General features: G+C 44.7%; 2 protein-coding genes across 2 annotated transcripts in view; one reads left to right on the top strand and one right to left on the bottom strand.

Moving 5' to 3' along the window:
• The window catches only part of LOC139375690 (slit homolog 1 protein-like), a 186,542-nt gene extending 181,106 nt beyond the window's left edge, over positions 1 to 5,436 (top strand). The window contains exons 34-37 of the mRNA XM_071117499.1: positions 2,048 to 2,336; positions 2,913 to 3,124; positions 4,663 to 4,695; positions 5,178 to 5,436. Coding sequence (XP_070973600.1) covers positions 2,048 to 2,336; positions 2,913 to 3,124; positions 4,663 to 4,695; positions 5,178 to 5,416 — 773 coding nt within the window. The 3' untranslated portion in view covers positions 5,417 to 5,436. The remainder of the gene's footprint in view (positions 1 to 2,047; positions 2,337 to 2,912; positions 3,125 to 4,662; positions 4,696 to 5,177) is intronic.
• Positions 5,437 to 14,568: 9,132 nt separating this feature from the next.
• Positions 14,569 to 24,844, bottom strand: part of LOC139376908 (ligand-dependent corepressor-like) — a 65,218-nt gene continuing 54,942 nt past the window's right edge. Inside the window, exon 8 of the mRNA XM_071119901.1 lies at positions 14,569 to 23,799. Within this exon, the coding sequence (XP_070976002.1) occupies positions 18,322 to 23,799 (5,478 nt within the window). The 3' untranslated portion in view covers positions 14,569 to 18,321. The remainder of the gene's footprint in view (positions 23,800 to 24,844) is intronic.

Genomic DNA, 24,844 nt, shown 5'->3' with positions numbered 1-24,844 from the left:
AGCAACACTGGTGTCTAATATAGTGCACAACATTAAACCCTTGGCCCTATGAGCGTCACCTCTCAAGGCCCACAGTGTTCAGAATACATACAGTATTCCTACCATATAATACATACTGTATAGTCTTCTATTTCTGTGATTCCTACTATTTCCAGTTTTCATTCATCCTTATTAAACACATTCCTATAGATCTCTATCTCTGTCCTACCAGACACAGTCTGTCCTACCAGACACAGTCTGTCCTACCAGACACAGTCTGTCCTACCAGACACAGTCTTCACTCTGGATATGTGATGTGGTATATTGTACTATCTCTGTCCTACCAGACACAGTCTGTCCTACCAGACACAGTCTGTCCTACCAGACACAGTCTGTCCTAGTCTGTCCTACCAGACACAGTCTGTCCTACCAGACACAGTCTGTCCTAGTCTGTCCTACCAGACACAGTCTGTCCTACCAGACACAGTCTGTCCTAGTCTGTCCTACCAGACACAGTCTTCACTCTGGATATGTGGTATATTTAAACTTAAAAAAAAAAAATGTATTTATTAAACTCGGCAAGTCAGATAAGAACAGATTGTTAATTACAATAACGGCCTAGGAACAGTGGGTTAACTGCCTCGTCCAGGGGCAGAAATACAGAGTTTTACCTTGCCAGCTCGGGGATTCGATCTAGCAACCTTTCAGTTACTGGCCCAATGCTCTAAACACTAGGCTACCTGCCGTCCCAAACGTGTAAGTAATGCTCTGTAACCCGACTAGCCATTCTTGATATTAAAGGTTTGAGAGTTGAAATTGAACTGATCTGATATCAGAAATGGCTGTGTGTCCAGAGTTTGTGATATTATGTTTTGGTGCTGTACTGTGGTGTACTGTACTGTGGTGTACTGTGGTGAACTGTACTGTGGTGTACTGTACTGTGGTGTACTGTACTGTGGCGTACTGTACTGTGGTGTACTGTACTGTACTGTGGTGTACTGTACTGTGGTATACTGTACTGTGGTGTACTGTACTGTACTGTGGTGTACTGTACTGTGGTGTACTGTACTGTGGTATACTGTACTGTACTGTGGTGTACTGTACTGTGGCGTACTGTACTGTGGTGTACTGTACTGTACTGTGGTGTACTGTACTGTGGTATACTGTACTGTGGTGTAGTGTACTGTACTGTGGTGTACTGTACTGTAAGGTACTGTATGGTGGTGTACTGTACTGTGGCGTACTGTACTGTGGTGTACTGTACTGTACTGTGGTGTACTGTACTGTGGTATACTGTACTGTGGTGTAGTGTACTGTACTGTGGTGTACTGTACTGTGGTGTACTGTACTGTAAGGTACTGTATGGTGGTGTACTGTACTGTGGTGTACTGTACTGTGGTGTACTGTACTGTACTGTGGTGTACTGTACTGTGGCGTACTGTACTGTGGCGTACTGTACTGTGGCGTACTGTACTGTGGTGTAATGCACTGTTATGTATATTTGTGACTGTTGGCCACTGTATGAAAGAGTATGCTACACATCAACCAATACCCCTTCTCCTTTTCACTGTCCTCTGTTTCAAAGATGCTGTTTCGGGAATTAAATTAGTGTCAAATCACTGTTGAATAAAAAAAAATGGTCAAATGTTAATTATTTTATTATTTATTATTATTATTATTTATTATTATTTTTATTATTTTTTCTTTGATCAAACTTTAATTCAAAATATTGGGAAATGGACCTGGTTCTATACTTTCCCTCCCTACTTGCGCAGTAGCATATTTATTTATTTCTGAACCAACATGTCCTATAAATCAGATGTTGATGATAGTGAAAGTTTTGGAGGATTCTCCTAACTTCTCATAAAGAAGTAGTATTTTGGCTCACACTTCCATCAGATGGCTGCAGTATATTCACTTGCACATGGCTCTTTGAAAAGCCTCTTCCTCTTCCTTCATTACCTCCATATCAGTCCTGTGTTAGCTGTTTCTCTGCTCCCCCCTCCCATACAACTCTAACCAACATCTCCCTTCTTCCTCCTCTATCTCCTTCTCCTCCGTCTCTCAGGTATGCCCGTGGACGTCCACTCGGCAGCCTTCCGTCTGTGGCAGATCCAGAATGGCTCCAGTTTCCACGGCTGCATCCAGAACCTGTATATCAACAACGAGCTGCAGGACTTCACTAAGACCCAGATGAAGCCGGGCGTGGTGCCAGGCTGTGAGCCCTGTAGGAAGATCTACTGCCTGCATGGTATCTGCCAGCCGGACGGGCCACAGGGACCAGTCTGCCACTGCCAGCCAGGCTGGAGCGGACCACACTGTGACCAGCCTGCCGACAACCCATGCCAGGGCAGCAAGTAGGAACAGACCACTGGGGTTATGATGATAATGCATTTCATTTCACTTGGTTTTCACCAAGTCTCAAACTGAAATTCATATGAACAGTTTGAGACAAATCATTACATACAGTACCAGTCAAAGTTTGGACACATCTACTCATTCAAGGGTTTTTCTTTATTTTTACTATTTTCTACATTGTAGAATAATAGTGAAGACATCAACACTATGAAATAACACATATGGAACAATGTAGTAACCAAAAAAAGAGTTAAACAAATCTCAATATATTTTGGTAGCCATCTTTTGCCTTGATGACAGCTTTGCACACTCATGGCATTCTCTGTGAGCCAGGCCTAATCGCCCAACATCAGTGCCCGACCTCACTAATGCTCTTGAATGGAAGCAAGTCCCTGCAACAATGTTATAACATCTAGTGGAAAGTCTTCCCAGAAGAGTGGAGGCTGTTATAACAGCAAAGGGTGGACCAACTCCATATTAATGCCCATGATTTTGTTCGACCAGCAGGTGTCCACATAATTTTGGTCATGGAGTGAATATTGATTAATTGATTAATTTATATTCCCTCTACCTAGGTGTGTGCATGGGAAGTGTATTCCCCTTGACCTGCAGTCGTACCGCTGTGAGTGTGTGGAGGGTTACCGTGGTGCCCTGTGTAACCAGCAGGGGGAGCTGTTTAACCCCTGCCGCAGCCACAACTGTAAACATGGACAATGTCAGACGTCTGATTCAGGAGACGCCTACTGTCACTGTGAGGCTGGATACAGCGGAGAGCTCTGTGACGCAGGTAGGGGACACACACACACACACACGCACACACATACACTTATTACTACTGTGGATACATCAGAAAGTTCTGTGACGCAGGTAGGAGACACACACACACACACACACACACTTATTACTACTGTGGTTACATCGGAGAGCTCTGTGACGCAGGTAGGGGACACACACACACACACACACACACACACTTATTACTACTGTGGATACATCGGAGAGCTCTGTGACGCAGGTAGGAGACACACACACACACACACACACACACACACATACACTTATTACTACTGTGGATACATCGGAAAGCTCTGTGACGCAGGTAGGAGACACACACACACACACACACACACACACACACACACATACACTTATTACTACTGTGGATACAGCGGAGAGCTCTGTGACGCAGGTAGGACACACACACACACACACACACACACACACACACACACACACACACACACACACACACACACACACACACACACACACACACACACACACACACACACTTATTACTACTGTGGATACATCGGAGAGCTCTGTGACGCAGGTAGGAGACACACACACACACACACACACACACACACACTTATTACTACTGTGGATACATCGGAGAGCTCTGTGACGCAGGTAGGAGAGACACACACACACACACACACACACACACACACACACACACACACACACACACTTATTACTACTGTGGGTACATCGGAGAGCTCTGTGACGCAGGTAGGAGACACACACACACACACACACACTTATTACTACTGTGGATACATCGGAGAGCTCTGTGACGCAGGTAGGAGACACACACACACACACACACACACACTTATTACTACTGTGGAAACATCGGAGAGCTCTGTGTCGCAGGTAGGAGAGACACACACACACACACACACACACACACACACACACTTATTACTACTGTGGATACATCGGAGAGCTCTGTGACGCAGGTAGGAGACACACACACACACACACACACACACACACTTATTACTACTGTGGATACATCGGAGAGCTCTGTGACGCAGGTAGGAGACACACACACACACACACACACACACACACACACACTTATTACTACTGTGGATACATCGGAGAGCTCTGTGACGCAGGTAGGAGACACACACACACACACACACACTTATTACTACTGTGGATACATCGGAGAGCTCTGTGACGCAGGTAGGAGACACACACACACACACACACACACACTTATTACTACTGTGGAAACATCGGAGAGCTCTGTGTCGCAGGTAGGAGAGACACACACACACACACACACACTTATTACTACTGTGGGTACATCGGAGAGCTCTGTGACGCAGGTAGGAGACACACACACACACACACACACACTCACACACACACACACACACACACATACATACATACACGTATTACTACTGTGGAAACACAGAGAACTCTGTGATCCAGATGGGAGAGAGAGTGAGAGTTTATCTTTCTCATTGTGGACTGTCTGTCATCCTAGTTTACTTATCTTGTCTCTGTTGTCTTTGATACAAACAGACCAAGAGCTAATCCAGCCCAAACCAACTATAGGTTCCCAAAAAGGCTGAGTGATTTTGTGTCAGAAATTGTGTCAGAATTTCAAATGTTGTGCTAATTAAACTTTCTTGAAATGTATCTTAATGTGGGCTCCTCCTACAGAGTCAGTGTCTCTATCTTTCCTCCCCTACAGAGTCAGTGTCTCTATCTTTCCTCCCCTACAGAGTCATTGTCTCTATCTTTCCTCCCCTACAGAGTCAGTGTCTCTCTCTTTCCTCCCCTACAGAGTCAGTGTCTCTATCTTTCCTCCCCTACAGAGTCAGTGTCTCTATCTTTCCTCCCCTACAGAGTCAGTGTCTCTATCTTTCCTCCGCTACAGAGTCAGTGTCTATATCTTTCCTCCCCTACAGAGTCAGAGTGTCTATATCTTTCCTCCCCTACAGAGTCAGTGTCTATATCTTTCCTCCCCTACAGAGTCAGTGTCTATCTTTCCTCCCCCACAGAGTCAGAGTGTCTCTATCTTTCCTCCCCTACAGAGTCAGAGTGTCGAGGGGAGCCTGTGAGGGATTTCTACCAGGTGCAGCGTGGATACACCATCTGCCAGACCACACGCATGGTCTCCTGGGTAGAGTGCGCCGGCGCCTGCGACACGGGTGCCTGCTGCGCCAGCCAGCGAATGAAACGTCGGAAATACACCTTTGAGTGCAGCAACGGAAGATCATTCAGCGAGGAAGTGGAGAAGACCATCAAGTGTGGCTGCGTGGGCTGTATGTAGCACGCTTCACACAAACCTGCTATTGCCACCGCAGCCGAACGCACCACAGAGAGAGAGAAGAAGAAATAAGGGAAATAGTATAAAGAAATGTATATAAAAACCGCTATGTATTATGGACAACAATCTTTATAAAATAGGACATTACCTCCTCTTTCTTTGGGTGTGTGACGTACAGAAACACAGAGGAAACACAACAACCAAACCATTGTATCTGCAACATTGTTTCGAAAGGGTTCTAAAGATGTGAAAGGTGTTGCATTCAGAGCAAGGACTCAACCAACCCCTCATACACACATGGTCTCAACCTCTGGCCTCTTGGACATCATCCATTAGGTCCCAGATAGCCTCAGCACCATCTCTCATCTTTTCTTCCTGATGGCAGTGTGTGTAATGTAGCGTCTGGCCTGGTCAGGGTGGCAGGAGGGAAGAGGTACAGAGATATTGAAAGAGAGGGAGGAGACTGGGGTTGGGCTAGAGTTGAGTTTGGTTAGGCAAGGGCTGGAGTTGGGCTGGAGCTGAGCAGAAGCTGGGCTGGAGTTGGGCTGGAGCTGAGCAGAAGCTGGGCAGGGCTGGTATAAGCTTGCCTAGGCTGAGTTGAGCCAAATAAAGTCAGGCTTAGCTGGGCTAGGCCGGATTGCAGTTGAGCTGTGCTGGGCTGAGCAGAGCTAGGGCTAGGTCGGGCTATAGCTGGTCTAGTCCGAAGCTTATTTGACTCCTGGAGTCTTTAGAACAAGATATGTCCATTATTTTCCTTATTTATAACACTACTGCACTGAAAATCAGTGCCCTTCACAGTGCACATACATACATATACACCCACCCACACAGTAGAGAAAGGCCTTGTCTGAGCAGAAGGAAACACACACAAACACACATTTTCTGTCTGAGCAGAAAGGTCATTTCATTAGAAGCAATACACATTGTGATGCAGGTTGACTCTCCATTTCCCTACTGTAGGCTATAAGCTATAACCCCATCTGGAGCAGGCAGTGCCCGTTGGAGACCCATCTCCCAGCATGCATTGCCTCCGGATGATTTGCATAAGCCCTCCCCCTTTGAGCAGGATGATTAGGCCCCTCAATGCCTTCAGTATTAAACGTGTGCAAACTGTTGTATGCAAGAAGTTTGCAAATGATTATGTAAAGCTTTTTCTTATCATGATGTATATTATTACAGAACAAAGGTGCAGAGTATAATTTTTTGTTTGTTTTGTTATGTCTAATTTCAATTATTTGTTTTGCATTATATGTTGTTTTCTGATGTAACCTAACTCCTTTAGCCCTCTCTTTATACAAAAATGCCTAACAGATTCTAATATATATATATTTGTATTTCATTTTGGTATAGTATTTTTATATGTTAAAGAGTAAATCTGTGTTTTCTGGAAGCTTCCAATGGAACGGGCAGGACGGCATTTGATTGGTTCCATAGCTGTTTTCATTTGTTTATTTCAATTGCTCAAACAAGCTCGTTTGTAATTGTCCAAAACAAGGTAGCGAATGGTTGGCCTTGTTTTATAGGAGGCAGTATTTCTGTAAAAACACGTTTCATATTGTATGTGTTGTCTTCCATGTGAATATGACATGTCATTCATTTAAAAGTCTGTCTGCTGTTTTGTTTTATTTATTTTCTCTTAAGACTTTTTCCTGTAGAGTATAAAAGGCATAATAATTGTTGCAGATTTTCAAAAATTATTGGAAAAAAAGGAATACAAAGTTACAATAAAAACTAGTGCAACAAAAATTAAAACTGGAAGGTATTTGTGACAGAGCTTGAACCCTCTGGCTCAGACAGATTCCTCATGGTCTGTTGGGCCCAAGTGGGTGGAGTTAAAATGCAAATGAGAGAGATGCCCCTCCTGCTCTGAAATACATTTGTCCTGTATTTACCATACTCTGAAATATAGTGAAAGGGTTTTGATCATCGTGTTGATTTTGTTGAAGTGTTCGGTTGAATTTCTGTCATTTTAAATTGGGGACATTTTCCGTCGTAGATAGAAGTAATTATAAGATTCAAGTGAAACAGTCACAGTTGACTGAAACTTATCTGCTGTAGGAAGCTTTCTTATTGTGGATGTGCACAAAGATGGAGTCTACATTTTACCTGCATTAAGCACTATTGATGCTGCCATCTTACCATTGTACTGTGGTGGGGGCATGGATTGAATGACAGCAAACTGTAGACCTGCCATCTTTCTGTACATCTGCCATCTTACCATTGTACTGTGGTGGGGGCATGGGTTGAATGACAGCAAACTGTAGACCTGCCATCTTTCTGTACATCTACAATTGGATCCACCTATGAGTGTTTTGTCCATTTTTACATGTACAGTTACATCTCTCTACTATGACAGGCTATAGAACAAGCTACAGAGATGAAAGAAGGTGCCGGTCATAGTGTAGAACAGTCCAACCTGAATGTTTATAGATAAATATGAACTGAGCTCACTCCTGAAGGGGTTCAGCCGTTATCCTGTTTAGTTCCCATTATAAAAGGTACATCACATCCTCTGTGTTTTAAAAGTGGGAGACCTACAGGACTGTGGAGTAGGATAGAGACCTACAGGACTGGGGAGTAGGATAGAGACCTACAGGACTGTGGAGTAGGATAGAGACCTACAGGACTGTGGAGTAGGATAGAGACCCACAGGACTGTGGAGTAGGATGGAGGCCTACAGGACTGTGGAGTAGGACAGAGACCTACAGGACTGTGGAGTAGGATAGAGACCTACAGGACTGTGGAGTAGGATAGAGACCTACAGGACTGTGGAGTAGGATAGAGACCTACAGGACTGTGGAGTAGGATAGAGACCTACAGGACTGTGGAGTAGGATAGAGACCTACAGGACTGTGGAGTAGGATAGAGACCTACAGGACTGTGGAGTAGGATAGAGACCTACAGGACTGTGGAGTAGGATAGAGACCTACAGGACTGTGGAGTAGGATAGAGACCTACAGGACTGTGGAGTAGGATAGAGACCTACAGGACTGTGGAGTAGGATGGAGGCCTACAGGACTGTGGAGTAGGACAGAGACCTACAGGACTGTGGAGTAGGATAGAGACCTACAGGACTGTGGAGTAGGATAGAGACCTACAGGACTGTGGAGTAGGATAGAGACCTACAGGACTGTGGAGTAGGATAGAGACCTACAGGACTGTGGAGTAGGATAGAGACCTACAGGACTGTGGAGTAGGATAGAGACCTACAGGACTGTGGAGTAGGATAGAGACCTACAGGACTGTGGAGTAGGATAGAGACCTACAGGACTGTGGAGTAGGATGGAGGCCTACAGGACTGTGGAGTAGGATAGAGACCTACAGGACTGTGGAGTAGGATAGAGACCTACAGGACTGTGGAGTAGGATGGAGGCCTACAGGACTGTGGAGTAGGACAGAGACCTACAGGACTGTGGAGTAGGATAGAGACCTACAGGACTGTGGAGTAGGATAGAGACCTACAGGACTGTGGAGTAGGATAGAGACCTACAGGACTGTGGAGTAGGATAGAGACCTACAGGACTGTGGAGTAGGATAGAGACCTACAGGACTGTGGAGTAGGATAGAGACCTACAGGACTGTGGAGTAGGATGGAGGCCTACAGGACTGTGGAGTAGGATAGAGACCTACAGGACTGTGGAGTAGGATAGAGAAATACAGGACTGTGGAGTAGTGTAGGCTTAATAGAAATAATTGAAAATCATTAAACTAAGTTAGAATTTCTCTCAGCCTAGTCGAGGTGTAGATTATATATCACATTCCAATGTTCGAACTTGTAAACAAGGCTGCATGGGATTTCTCTTAATGCGACTCCGTGCAGCCAATAGAGCCCTACAGTGGAGGTGTCATAATACCCATAAAACCTAGCCGTCAAACAGGGAAATGGTTCCAATCGTTTTTCGCATAGGGAATTTTCAAAGCACTTAAAATAAGGTCTGTGTTTAGTGTAGGCATACAGTACCATGGAGTGGCATTTTGACAACCATGTTCATCTCTCTAGGACAAGCTTCCTTTTATCAATATATTAGTCTCTATTTACTCAAGATCAAAATGCTAATTAGCATCAAAGTAGACATCATGCAAGACTACAAATCCCTGCAAACTCCTGCAGGTCATCTCTGGCTGACACCTTTACTAACAGGCATTGAGCACAAGACAGTTCACAGAATTCTAATTTTAAAGAAAGGTAGCCCATTCATTAATTACTCAATTTAGCTAACATTTGGTTGGAACCACTTCCTTGTTTGACCGCTAGGATTTATGGGTATTAAGACTCATACTGTGGTACACTATGACAATGTCCATTTTAGGTAACACGCCAGGAGCTGATTGTGGATTTGACAGCTCTAATGCAATTCCACCTCCGACACCACCAAAACAACCGTTTTGGTGGTGTCGGCTAAAGCAACCGTCAGCTAAAGCAGATCTGATTGAATAGAGCCCTTAGTCTTGTATACCCCTGAGGTTTTCCTAAGGTGTCCACATTGTATGATATTGATGAAGTGTCATCTCATCCTTTAGCTAAACATTTAGCTCTATCCCTCCTAGGTTTCAACATCAGTTCATCACAGATCTCAGAAAAAGGACTTTCACAAATATGGATATGGATCGTTGAAATTCAGCCCGATCCTTTTGGTCTAGTGTGAAACCCTTAAAGACTCAACCACCATACATGGACAGAGAACTGTTCTCAGTATCATTTCATTGTGAAAGACACTCTGTTGTATTGAACTTGTGCAACAACAAAAATAATCACAAAAACTACACTGCTCAAAAAAATAAAGGGAACACTAAAATAACACATCCTAGATCTGAATGAATGAAATATTCTTATTAAATACTTTTTTCTTTACATAGTTGAATGTGCTGACAAAATCACACACAAATTATCAATGGAAATCAAATGTATCAACCCATGAAGGTCTGGATTTGGAGTCACACTCAAAATTAAAGTGGAAAACCACACTACAGGCTGATCCAACTTTGATGTAATGTCCTTAAAACAAGTCAAAATGAGGCTCAGGAGTGTGTGTGGCCTCCACGTGCCTGTATGACCTCCCTACAACGCCTGGGCATGCTCCTGATGAGGTGGCGGATAGTCTCCTGAGGGATCTCCTCCCAGACCTGGACTAAAGCATCCGCCAACTCCTGGACAGTCTATGGTGCAACGTGGCGTTGGTGGATGGAGCGAGACATGATATCCCAGATGTGCTCAATTGGATTCAGGTCTGGGGAACGGGCGGGCCAGTCCATAGCATCAATGCCTTCCTCTTGCAGGAACTGCTGACACACTCCAGCCACATGAGGTCTAGCATTGTCTTGCATTAGGAGGAACCCAGGGCCAACCGCACAAGCATATGGTCTCACAAGGGGTCTGAGGATCTCATCTCGGTACCTAATGGCAGTCAGGCTACCTCTGGCGAGCACATGGAGGGCTGTGCGGCCCCCCAAAGAAATGCCGCCCCACACCATGACCTACCCACCGCCAAACCGGTCATGCTGGAGGATGTTGCTGGAGGATGTTGCAGGCAGCAGAACATTCTCCACGGCATCTCCAGACTGTTACGTCTGTCACATGAACCTGCTTTCATCTGTGAAGAGCACAGGGCGCCAGTGGCGAATTTGCAAATCTTGGTGTTCTCTGGCAAATGCCAAACGTCCTGCACGGTGTTGGGCTGTAAGCACAACGCCCACCTGTGGACGTCGGGCCCTCATACTACCCTCATGGAGTCTGTTTCTGACCGTTTGAGCAGACAAATGCACATTTGTGGCCTGCTGGAGGTCATTTTACAGGGCTCTGGCAGTGCTCCTCCTGCTCCTCCTTGCACTAAGGCAGAGGTAGCGGTCCTGCTGCTGGGTTGTTGCCCTCCTACGGCCTCCTCCACGTCTCCTGATGTACTGGCCTGTCTCCTGGTAGCGGCTCCATGTTCTGGACACTACGCTGACAGACACAGCAAACCTTCTTGCCACAGCTCGCATTGATGTGCCATCCTGGATGAGCTGCACTACCTGAGCAACTTGTGTGGGTTGTAGACTCCGTCTCATGCTACCACTAGAGTGAAAGCACCGCCAGCATTCAAAAGTGACCAAAACATCAGACAGGAAGCATAGGAACTGAGAAGTGGTCTGTGGTCACCACCTGCAGAACCACTCCTTTATTGGGGGTGTCTTGCTAATTGCCTATAATTTCCACCTGTTGTCTATTTCATTTGCACAACAGCATGTGCAATTTATTGTCAATCAGTGTTGCTTCCTAAGTGGACAGTTTGATTTCACAGAAGTGTGATTGACTTGGAGTTACATTGTGTTGTTTAAGTGTTCCCTTTATTTTTTTGGAGCAGTGCATTTCCTACAGATGTGGTACTTTAGTTGTGTTCCATCGCAGGTGTGATGGTGGGATTTAACTGGAAGTCCCAGTGATGCTGAATATATGTAGTATCTATCTTATCTATTGCCACTGACAAAATGTTTACTCCTCCACTTTTCATTCGTTAAACTTTCATGTGTGTACTTTTAACATGGACTCTAACGTGTCCCTTCAATGGTTTGAATGGATCTTGTGTGTGTGATAAGGTTGAGGGGAGGGGGGGGTCGACAGAGTACAAAATCAGTTTGAGTGACCTGAGATGGAATATGTTTAAAATTGGTATTTTAAAGCATGTACAGTGCCTTTCAGGAAGTATTCAGATCCCTTGACATCAACTTGATTTGAGTCCTTGTGGTCAATTCAATTGATTGGATATGATTTGGAAAGGCACACACTGGTCTATATCAAAGGTCCCACAGTTGGCAGAGCAAAAATCAAGCCTTGAGGTCGAAAGAATTGTCCATAGAGCTCTGAGACAGGATTGTTTCGAAGCACCGATTTAGGGAAGGGTACCAAACATTTTCTGCAGCATTGAAGGTCCCCAAGAACACAGTGGCCTCCATCATTCTCAAATGGAAGAAGTTTGGAACCGGGGGAGAAGGGCCTTAGTCAGGGAGGTGATCAAGAACCTGATGGTCCCTCTGACAGAGCTCTAGAGTTCCTCTGTAGAGATGGGAGAAGATTCCAGAAGGACTAACACTTCTGCAGCACTTCACCAATCAGGCCTTTATGGTAGAGTGGCCAGATGGAAACTACACCTCTGCAAAAGGCAGATGACTGCCTGCTTGGAGTTTGCCCAAAGGCACCTAAAGACTCTCAGACCATGAGAAACCAGATTCTCTGATCTGATGAAACCAAGATTTAACTCCTTGGCCTGAATGCTAAGCATCACGTCTGGAGGAAACCTGGCACCATCTCTACGGTGAAGCACAGTGGTGGCAGCATCATGCTGTGGGGAGTTTTTCAGGGGCAGGGACTGGGAGGCTAGTCGAGATCAAATCAAAGATGAATGGAGCAAAGTACAGAGATCCTTGATGAAAACCTGCTCCAGAGCGTTCAGGACCTCAGACTGGGTTGAAGGTTCACCTAAGCACACAGCCAAGACAATGTGGTCTCTGAATGTCCTTGAGTGGCCCAGCCAGAGCCTGGACTTGAACCCCATCCAACCTGACAGAGCTTGAGAGGATCTGCAGAGAAGAATGGGAGAAACTCCCCAAATACAGGTGTGTCAAGCTTGTAGCGTCAAAACCAAAAAGACTTGAGACTGTAATCGCTGCTAAAGGCAATTCAACAAAGTAGTAAGTAAAGGGTCTGAATACTTAAGTAAATATCATATTTTGCCCCAATTTTTTTATTTTATAAATTAGCAAAATGTTCTAAAATACCTGTTTTTGCTTTGTCATTATGGGGTATTGTGTGTAGATTGAGGAGGTATCCAGTTTCAATTCAGGCTGTAACAAAATGTTGAAGGGGTCTGAATACTTTCCGAATGTTTTTAGAATCCTTTGCAAATGTACAGTATCTCATTTACATAAGTATTCACACCCCTGAGTCAATACATGTTAGAATCACCCTTGGCAGCGATTACAGCTGTGAGTCTTTCTAGGTAAGTCTAAGAGCTTTGCAAAGCTGGATTGGACAATATTTGCACATAATTATTTACATTCTTCAAGCTCTGTGAAGTTTCAAGTACAGTTTTAACTCAAAACTGTTAACTAGGCCATTTAGGAAGATTAAATGTTGTCTTGGTAACCAACTTGTGTAGATTTGGCCATACGTTTTAGGTTATTGTCCTGCTGAATGGTGAACTTCTCCCAGTGTCTGTTGGAAATCAGACAACCAGCTTCTCCTCCAGGATTTTGCTTCTCTCTATTCTGTTTATTTGTATACTAAAAAAACTCCCTAGTTCTTGCCGATGACAAGAATACCCATAACATGATGCAGCCACCACCATGCTTGAAAATATGAAGAGTGGTACTCAGTGATGTGGACATGAAGTTAATTTCTCTACCACATATTGCAGTTTTACTTTAGTGTCTTATTGCAATCAGGATGCATGATTCTGAATGTTTTTATTCTGTACAGGTGTCCTTTTCACTCTGTCATTTAGGTTGGTATTGTTGATCCATCATTAATACACCGTCCAAAGTGTAATTGATAACTTCACCATCAAAGAGATATTCAACGTCTGCATAAATAAAATACCCGTCTACCAATAGGTGCCCTTTGCGAGGCATTGAAAAACCTCCCTGGTCTTTGTGGTTGAAATTCAGTGCTCGACTGAGGGACCTAGCAGATAATGTATGTGTGGGATACAGAGATAAGGTAGTCCTTAAAAAAAATCAGATTGAACACTATTGCACACAGTTTTGTACTCCTGAACTTATTCAGGCTTGCCATAACAAAGGGGTTGAATACTTATTGACTTGAGACATAATATTTTCATTTCTAATTAATACAAATGAATAACTCTAAAAACAATTCCACTGACATTATAGTATATTATGTTCAGGCCAATGACACAAAAATCAAATTGTAATCCATTTTTAATTCAACTTGAAACAATATGGTAAAAAGTCAAGGGGTGTGAATACTTTCTGAAGGCACAATGAGGATGAGTAGAGTGCAATTTGACTTGTAATTCCAGGACGGTATGAACATATGAGAATGATATTTTATAAAATCAAAGTGAGGAACACAGTTGTTTTAGTTCTACCTCAAAATGCCTGACAGTAGATTAGTGAAAGCTAACCACTGGAGATGGACAAACGAAGCATGAAACCAAATATACAACTCAAACACCTTTTTATCGAGTCCAGCAAAAATACAGCGTCATCACCTTAAGACGTCTCATTATTGGGATTAACACATAAATCAGTTATTTATTTTCCAATATACAAAATCAAAAACTATAAATATCCACAGTAAAGAAGAATAAAACATGTTCAAGTTTGATATTTGGTGGGTTGCTTAATTTAGGTCTACTGTATGTATTTACCTATAGGGATTTCTTAAATAACAATATAAAACATGAATTATACCTTTTTGCATTTACAAATGATGAATACGTGAAATAACCATGATAAAAATAACACTGTGCTAAAATGTGTCTTCTTTCTATTGACGTAGACAAATGGAGGTCAAACTATTGCTGAAGTACAGAAGCGCCGCACCAAGAGAACATCTTCCTGAAGCAAAATATCAACACAATCTGACAACTACAAATAATACACGGCAGACAAGCCATTTCTATAACAGTGGGATAAACACTACCAGTCAAACGTTTTAGAACACCTACTCATTTCAAGGGTTTTTCTTTATTTTTACTATTTTCTACATTGTAGAATAATAGTGAAGACATCAGAACTATGAAATAGCACATATGGAATCATGTAGTAACCAAAAAAAGTGTTAAACAAATCAAAATATATTTTATATTTAAGATTCTTCAAATAGCCAAAATTTGCCTTGATGACAGTTTTGCACAATTTAGGCATTCTCCCAACCAGCTTCATGAGATAGTCACCTGGAATGCACTTAAATTAACAGGTGGGTCTTCTTAAAGGTTCATTTGTGGAATTTCTTTCCTTCTTAATGCGTGTGAGTAGTGTTGTGAAAAGGTAGGGTGGGTATACAGAAGATAGCCCTATTTGGTAAAAGAGTCCATATTATGGCAAGAAGAGCTCAAATAAGCAAAACGGAAAATTACAAGGAAAAAGTTTCTTCAAATGCAGTCGCAAAAACAATCAAGCGCTATGACGAAACTGGCTCTCATGAGGACCGCCACGGGAATGGAAGACCCAGAGTTACCTCTGGTGCAGAGGATATGTTCATCAGAGTAACCAGCCTCAGAAATTGCAGCCCAAATAAATGCTTCACAGAGCTCAAGTAACAGACACATCTCAACACCAACTGTTCAGAGGAGATCAGGCCTTTATGGTCAAATTTCTGCAAAGAAACTACTACTAAAGGACACCAATAAGAAGACGACTTGCTTCGGCCAAGAAACACGAGCAATGGAAATTAGACCGGTGGAAATTTGTCCTTTGGAGATTTTTGGTTCCAACCGCTGTATCTTTGTGAGTGAACAGATGATCTCAGCATGTGTATTTCCCACCATGAATCATTGAGGAGGTGGTGTGATGGTGCTTTGCTGGTGACACGGTCTGTGATTTATTTAGAACTCAAGGCACACTTAACCAGCATGGTTACCACAGCATTCTGCAGCAATACGCCATCCCATCTGGTTTGGGCTTAGTGGGACTATCATTTGTTTCTCAACAGAACAATGACCCAACACACCTCCAGGCTGTGTAAGGCCTATTTTACCAAGAAGGAGAGTGATGGCGTGCTGCATCAGATGACCTGGCCTCCAAAATCACCTGACCTCACCCCAATTGAGATGGTTTGGGATTAGTTGGACCGCAGAGTGAAAGAAAAGCAGCCAACAAGTGCTCAGCGTATGTGGGAACTCCTTCAAAACTGTTGGAAAAACATTCCAGGTGATGCTGGTTGAGAGAATGCCAAGAGTGTGCAAAGCGTGGCTATTTGAAGAATCTCAAATTTAAAATATATTTTGATTTGTTTAACACTTTTTTGGTTATTACATGATTCCATGTGTGTTATTTGATAGTTTTGATGTCTTCACTATTATTTTACAATGTAGAAAATAGTACAAATAAAGAAAAACCCTTGAATGAGTAGGTGTTCTAAAGCTTTTGACCGGTAGTATATACTGAAAAAAATATGAACGCAATATGTAAAGTGTTGGTCCCATGTTTCATGAACTGAAATAAAAGATCCCAGAATGTTTCCATATGCACTAAAAGCTTATTTCTCAAATTTTGTGCACAAATTTGTTTCAATGTATTTATTTAAATGTCCTTATATGAACTGTAAACTCAGTAAAATCTGTGAAATGGTTGCATGTTGCATTTATATTCTTGTTCAGTATAATACTTACTGATCATACAAAGATATGAAAAGTTGAAGCATTTTCTTCAACAGTTCTCATATGGCCAACAGGGGTCAGTATACGGCAATATTGTACAAATAAAAGGCAAACTACCATATAGCACAGGAAAAACATATACAGCCAACATTCGATACAACGTGTGGCTCCATGTAGCGTCATCCCTGGTATCTGCTCTCAAACAGCAAACCCCCTTCCAAAATAGCTGACCAATGACACGTCTTCCAAGGGTCCATATCTTCAGTTGTTAATGCTCATACAGTTCAGCACACAGAGGGCCACGGTAACGTGCATGCATAGTCTTAGTTAAAGAAGTTTCGGAAACAAATGCTAGTTCAGAAAAAAAAAACAAGGTGAAAATGCTCAACAAGAATTTTGCTAAATGTAAATGCTACAGGCAGCTACAGCATGCAATAAGCAGGTAATGACCACACCAGACCATTCAACTTTAACGGGAATCAAATAAGACAAGAAGGACTGGATCAGAGTTACAACATAACAAGGCAGGTGTAAATATCTCACACGCATTGCAACGGAAAAAAAACCCTCCTTTGTTAACTCAGACAGTATTTGTAAGTTAAACAAAGCAACCATAACATCAGTTATAAGGCTACATCTCTGAAAATAAATATCCCCAGGATCTAAAAACAAAAAGACATTAAAAGAGAACACATGGGAATAACAACCCATGATGGTGGTTTTTATAGCAGGAAGACGGAGGAGACTCGGGAACATGGAGGGCTGAACACATGGAGGGAAGTTGTGCATTAAGACGCACAAATCCACAAATATGGTGCAGGTCTTGAACAAATGACCAGATCTACAAGATAACCGGAGAAGAGTTTAACCTGTGAAGGACCCCAACATGACAACGTGCGCTGACCTGCACCAAATCCATATCTAGAAAGCTCCCTTTCTCACGCTTCCTACAGTACATGTGTCTGTGCAATGGCCAGAGAACTGAGTCTTCACCTGTTGTCAACGCATTACTCTACATCTGATAAATAAGGCACCTGATCACAAAGTCACAAACTCCTTGATTGCGAGATGGGCGGGAGACATTGATGAATATAGGCTATAGTTCCAAGAGAATGTTCAGTGAAACCTGAGCTGTGCTACAGTCAGAGAACATCATAATTTATTTCGTAGCAACATGGTGCTGATGTTTTCATGCCAGTAAACCTCACTATTTTTCAAACCGTGGAATAGACACTATGGAATATAAAAAACTTGGACAAACAAAGGTGGAGGACCTGGCACGCTGTAGTCTGAATAACTAATCAGCTCTGCATCAAACCCCAAAATAAAATGGCTTACATGTTTACAATGCAGATATACCCTTATAATAAGATACATATCCAGGCCAGTTAGACAACACTAAACAAGACAAAACCACTATTTTTCCTCTTTCTTCAGCATGTCGATCTCCTTCCAAACGATCATTTACCAACACTGCTTGGGAAGTACACACAAAAATATACTACCAGTCCTTTCTATCATATTCCAGAAAAAACAAAACAACTAAATGTCGTCAGATTGGCTGTTACAGTCCATGTCTGCACACAAGCTTTATTTCTGTAGGGATGTCCTGGTGCGCTTGGCTGGAGTCTGTGGGCTCTCCTGGCTTCTCTTTGTGGCACCTTTAGGAGTTCCGCTCTGAGCAGGTTCACTGGCTCTCTTTATGGCAGGCTTAGGGCTTGTACTAACAGTATGTGTAGGCTCCAGAGCTCTCTTTGTGGCACCCTTAGGAGTTCCACTCTGAGCAGGTTCATTTGCTTTCTTAGTGGCATGCTTGGGGCTTGCACTCTGAGGGACGGAGGGGGGTGGAGTGGCCTCCATCTTCCTCTGTGACCTAGTGAGAACCTGGTCAGGAGAACCTGGTGTTTTGACGTCCATGTTCTGTTGAGGAGTCTCTGCAGCACTTTCAGCGCCATTGCGCTCAGTACCTTTACTTTCAGTGACTTTAGTCTCAAAGACTCTACTTTGAGAGGGTCTCTTTGTTTGATCTTTTGTTGCCATAGTCTTATCCAGCACTGCCTTCTCTGCTCCAACCTGCTGCTTGTTAAAGTCAGTCTTGGGGACGGTGGCAGGAGCAGGGGTGTTTTTCTGTGCTTTTGGAGTCATTACTCTTTGGGGAGACCTCTGTGGTGATGCACTCTCTTTCCTACTGAGATCTCTTAAGGTTCTACTGCTTCTGCTAATCTTGACTGATCTCTCCAGGACAGCAGCTTTTACTGGAGGCTTTCTACTAGGAGATGGCTGTGCTCGCTCTGTTTTTACTACACTTGTCTCCTTTACACTTTTATCACCAGAAACGGATAATTTCTGCCTCTGGGCAATGGTCGGTTTCAATTTTGACGGTTTTGCCAATTTTTTCTTTGGGGGTTTAGATGGTTTGACTTTGGAAACTTCAAGCTCTTTACTTGGGGCCCCTTTCGGATTCTTGGAGCTCTGTTGACCTTGCATCTTCTCCCTTATATTGGAGTACTTCCTCAGGATCCGGGCGCTGGCTGGGTTCTTGGCCTTCGCTGAGGCCTTCTGGCCGTCGGCTGGTTGTACCTGTGCCTCTGCAGAGGAAACATAGGCTTTGGTGGAGATCCGGGTGGCTGTAGTCAGCTCTCTCTTTTCCTTCCCTTTGGGCATACTTGTACTGACCTCCTGCTCCAGGGCTTTAGCAATCAACTTCTGACTCTTAGGGTTGCTCTTCACAGGGGAAGCCATGGCAAACTTCTTCAAGTGTTTCTTCAAGCGCTCGGCTTGAAGGCTAGGGAAGACCCCTTGAGATGGCCTTTGGGACATACCAGGGAAGAGCAGCTGGGTCTCAGAGGGAAGACGCGTGTTCACCTTCTTTACGATGACCAGCGATTGGGTTTCTGTTGACTCCATGTACCAGTGGCAAATGCTGGCTAGGTCCAAATCGTTCTTGAAAAGCATTTGAACTAGCGAGTACCTCTGATGATCCGAAGACTTGGGCTTGCGAACCCTGCGCTTACTCTTCCATATCGCTGCCTGTCTGTCTGCCTTATTTTTGTGTCTTGGCGTTGGATGTCCCTCTTTGTCCATCTGGACCCAGCCTCTTTGCATCTTATCGAACCTGGTGTTCAGAGAGGAGATTTTCTGTTGGTTTTCCACTACATCCAGTAACTCCAGGAACTTGTGTCGAGTCTGTACAGGAAGCTCCAGCTTGGGCAGCAGGAGAGGAGTGACTGAGCTGGAGGGCAGAGGGGAACTGTCCAGCAAAGGTGATTCCCTCAATGGAGACTTGATGATCCTCTCTGGTTTGAACCTGATTGGTGATGGGAGTCTCACTGGGGATTTCAGCCTAATGGGAGATGCCACTTCACTCCATTTCTCAGCTGTGATTGGAGCACTGGTCGAGGGTGTGGGCGACCTCTGGACCCTCAAAGCTGACTTCCTGTTCTCCACTGGGGTCGCCAGGGTAATGGACTGGCTGGCCACGTCCGTTTTACTACTCTCACTCCTCAATGGCATTCGCCCAGGTTTGTCTGAAGCACTGCTGACGGAAGACCTACTGGAACATTCAGATGAAGTTTTGTTATCCATTAAAGTTGGTGCCTCTGCCTTCTTTAGCAAAGTAGGTTCCTCTGAGTTTTTCAGCAAAGTCAATTTTCTTGATTCTCCATCCTTTTTGAGAGTTCTTTTGCTTCTTACTGGACTACTTTGTGTGTGGGCCTCACTCTTTTTAATGCTTGTACCCTCTGTGAGAGCAGAATCCTCACTGCTAACTTGCTGACTCTCAACAATTTCAACTTCCTTTGCTATCATCATTGATGACCTGAGCTTCGGTCTAGTTTGCACCCTAGTTTCCTCTGCTGTTTTCTCTGTCTCGCTGGGTTTGGCATTTGGAGCTGGCTGAGCTTTTTGAACTTTCAGCTCTGCAGAGCTCTGGGTGACTGCACTGTTTTGATGAGATGAAGGGAAGAGATGGGAGACAATAGGAAGAAGAGGATAGGCAATGGGGAGGGGAGGGTTGAGCTCAGTGGAGGGGAGTGGGAGGGAGGTAGACGGTTCTGGGGCAACAATGAAAGTAACAGCCCTTTCAACAGAAGGGGAGGCGTCAGGGACGCAAAGGGGGGCGTCAGGGACGAGAGGGGAGGCATCAGAGACGAGAGGGGAGGCGTCAGGGACGGCGACAGGGACGGGGACAGGGGAGGCGACAGGGACGAGAGGGGAGGCGACAGGGACGGGGACAGGGGAGGCGTCAGGGACGAGAGGGGAGGCGTCAGGGACGAGAGGGGAGGCGTCAGGGACGAGAGGTGAGGCGTCAGGGACGAGAGGTGAGGCGTCAGGGACGAGAGGGGAGGCGTCAGGGACGAGAGGGGAGGCGTCAGGGACGAGAGGGGAGGCGTCAGGGACGAGAGGGGAGGCGTCAGGGACGAGAGGGGAGGCGTCAGGGACGAGAGGGGAGGCGTCAGGGACGAGAGGGGAGGCGTCAGGGACGAGAGGGGAGGCGTCAGGGACGAGAGGGGAGGCGTCAGGGACGAGAGGGGAGGCGTCAGGGACGAGAGGGGAGGCACCAGCTGCTGCCTGTTGCAGTCTGGCAGATCTGAGGGGTTGTCTGGACTCAGGTCTCCTGGAGGAGTTGACTGGTGTGTCTGGGACTTGAGGAGTGTCAGGAATGCTCTGGCTTGCTGTTATAGGGGCAATAGGGGTCCTTGTGTCAGACATGTTCTGGCTTGCTTCAGCAGGGGTCTGTGTGTCAGGCAGGTTCTGAGTGATTTTAGCTTTAGGGGTTCTTTTGGGCCGTATGGACACAGGGCTTTTGATCACTTCGGCTGAAGGGAATGAGACTTGAGGAACCTCTGGCATGTTCTCAGAATATTTCTCAGATTGTTTCAGGGAGGCCTTGGTGAGGCGCTTCGACGAAGGGCTTTTGACGCTTTCCCCAGCAGGGATCGGGGTGAGAGGAGTCTCAGGTGAGACTTGTGGAATCTCAGCCGCATTCTCAGAAGGGTTCTCAGTCTGTTTCAGAGACGCCTTAGTGGGGCGTTTAGTCTTAGTAGGAGTAGACTCTGGGGTGGTTCTGGTTGGCCGTTCACGCAAACATCTGTCAGAATGTCCAATAGGTCTACCATTCACATATCCACATATAATCATACTCTCTGTATCAATCACTGCAGCTTCCTTCACCCTTGAAGGAATCACTCGTGCTGGAATACCCTGTTTTTCAGAACGCCTGAGAGGCAATTCTCTCTCAACTGCCTTACTGACCTTTTTAGAGGACGAATCAACATGTGTCTTTTCCTCTTCAGGCACATTGTCGCCATCGCCTGGAGCCAAGTCTGGTTCAACCTCGCCCGTTTCCTGCACCTCTATCTTTTCACTCTCCGCGGGAACCTCCATGCCAGCATTTACTTCTCCTCCAGAGCCCTCAGACGGTTTCTGGTCAATTGAAATTTGAGGTTCCAGAGGCATGGCCTGCTCTTTGTCAACTGCACCTGCACCCACTACCTCTTTGTCAACTGCACCTACACCCACTACCTCTTTGTCAACTGCACTCACTACCTCCTTGTCTTCATTGCTCTCCAGGGAAGGGGTCAGTGATGCAGATTCCTGTTGGGTTTCAGAGACAACTTTCTGGCCCTCTGGCACACTCTGCAGCATATCCTGGACAAGCTCAGCTTCTTCTGATGTCTTATCCTGTGATAAGTTTACATCTTTCCCCATCACCACCTGCTCTGGGATTTCACTTAAAACAATGTAATTGTGTATGCTGTTTAAATCCTGATCTGGTGTTTCGACCACAGTCTGAGCTAGATTATCCTCTGGTGCTACGCTCTGCCTTGGCTGCTCCGAGTTCGTCCCTGTACTCTGCTCGTTATCCACTGGAGGACTCTGTGAAGGAGGTGGAGGGGCAGTCTGCTCTTTGCACCGACTCTGGTCTGTCTGACTAGTCTCAACGATCAGTGCCATCTCACTGGCTGATGCTGCTGCTGCCTCCACATCCCCAGCCACCTCACTTTCAGCTGGAAGCTCGGAAGGAGTTTTCTGATTGACGGTCTCCACAAAACCTCCAACAAAAGGCATATCCACAAGAGGTAGTCCCTCAGGCTTGCCAAGCACCTGTTTAGGTGTGACCAGAGTGATGGGCTCTGGCATTGGAGCGGGACAGTTGCCACTATCATTGCGGGCAGACGTCTTGGCTAATGTACGGACAGTCTTCAGCTCCCACATTTCTTCCACATACATGTGACCTCGGGTGCTTTTCCTGGCGTTGCGTCGAGGGAGCAGACGGTGCTGCCGTTCCCGGAAACACTCTGTGATTGGTTTGTCGATGTAGACGATGTCGCAGTGGCCGAGATCAGGGTCGGTTACAAACCGACACACTGAGGAAGTGGCCCTAGGCCGATGGTAGGAAGACCCCTTTATGGTCTTCCTTGCTGTCCCGGGGGAAACTGGGGGTATGTTGTTGGGGGTCTTTTCAGGTGGACTTTGTTTGACCAGCGTGTCTTTGGTATGTTCAATGGAGCCTCTTTGTCTTGTTGAGCGATCAGCATGATCGTGCCTTTTCACAGAGGAGCCTTGTCCAGTACTGTAAGTATCTGCTCTGGTTGAGGAGTCAGAAACGCCCTGCATTTCTTCCAAAGTACCGGCGCCAGCAGGAAGAGAGGTGGTGAGCACACAGGATAGCTTTTTACCATCAGCCAGGCTGCTGGACTTCATGATTTTGATCTTTAGCGGAGCATGGTCACTAAGACGTTTACTCACACTGTTATCTGCGCTTCTGAACAGTGTTGCCAAAGCCTTAGACTCCCCTGGGCTAGGTTTACGGAGATCCAAGGCCGGCCCAGCGGCCCCAGACACATTTCGTAACACAGCAGTCTGCTCTGGGGCTACCAACCTTTCTTGCCCCTCCGTCGATCCTTTTGGAGTGGAAGCCAGGGGAAGTTTCTGACCAGTCCTCCCCCTCTCTGGGGTCTGCAGGCAAGGTGCAGGGCTAGGACCCTGGAGGGCTCCGTGCTCCACTGAGCAAGAGGGTTTGGAGGCAGAAGCTAGCGAAGTGCCGGAGGAGGATATAGCCTTAACCTAGAACAAGAACCACCATGGGGTTATTCAATACCTCAGTTTAGTTTTTACATAGACAAATCCAGAGCCCTGTATAGAGTTTTGCCATTGAGGTTTATGGAATTGTTGAATTTACACTACAACTATAGATTTAGGAATTAGAATACTAGAATGAACATTAACCTTATGACAGTATAAAATGGCATCCATTTTGGTAAGGAAGCTGGTCAACCATGGTCAGCCAGTGCTGTGATAAGATGGTGTAAAATTTTATTTGCACATTACCTTTGCTAGCTAGCCAGACAGTTTTAGTGGAATGATTCCACATTTTTTCAAATTAACAGCCAATATGCCAACATTCCATTCAAACAATGCAGTCAATCGGCTGAAATCAGTTGATGACAGGACTTAGACAAGTTGTAAATCCGACAAGTACTGATATTGTATCTTATAATGAGACACAGCATTCCAAGAAAACAAACATCCAGACATGTATTGTTTGTTTACATATATTTTAGTGCAGGGATCATCAACTAGATTCAGCCATGGGACGATATTTTCTTGAGCGCATGGTCAAGGGACCGGAACATAATTACAAATAATTTGCAGACTGCAAATTGCCCGCAAGAAGCCCAAACATATATAATATTTGACTAAAACATAATCATTTCAAACCTTGCTTGCATTTGTATACAATCACATATCTCTCTACGATGCGTAGGCATACTGTAGAACAGATTTCCAAAATGAAAATTCCTTGGAGCTGATTTGCCAGTGTTTTTATAGTCCAGCGATAACACAAAAGAAAAATAAAGAAAAATGTTCAGAAAACTTAGGGAGAAAAATAAAATCACTGCCAATTGGCAGTTTTAGAGGCTATTTAGACAAACAAAATATTGGTACATAATTGTCATAAAACCTGTATAAACCGTATTTATAATTATAGAACAATATTTTCAGGTGACAATTTCTGAAATATTAAATGCCTTTAATTTCCTGTATAAGTAAAAGCTGGAAATGCATCACCTAAGCCTCTATAGCCATTCATTCAAATTAGACTGGTTTG

The sequence above is a fragment of the Oncorhynchus clarkii genome, chromosome 20 (assembly GCF_045791955.1).
Source record: "Oncorhynchus clarkii lewisi isolate Uvic-CL-2024 chromosome 20, UVic_Ocla_1.0, whole genome shotgun sequence".
Classification (NCBI taxonomy): Eukaryota; Metazoa; Chordata; class Actinopteri; order Salmoniformes; family Salmonidae; genus Oncorhynchus; species Oncorhynchus clarkii.
This window is presented reverse-complemented; position numbering and strand designations above follow the sequence as displayed.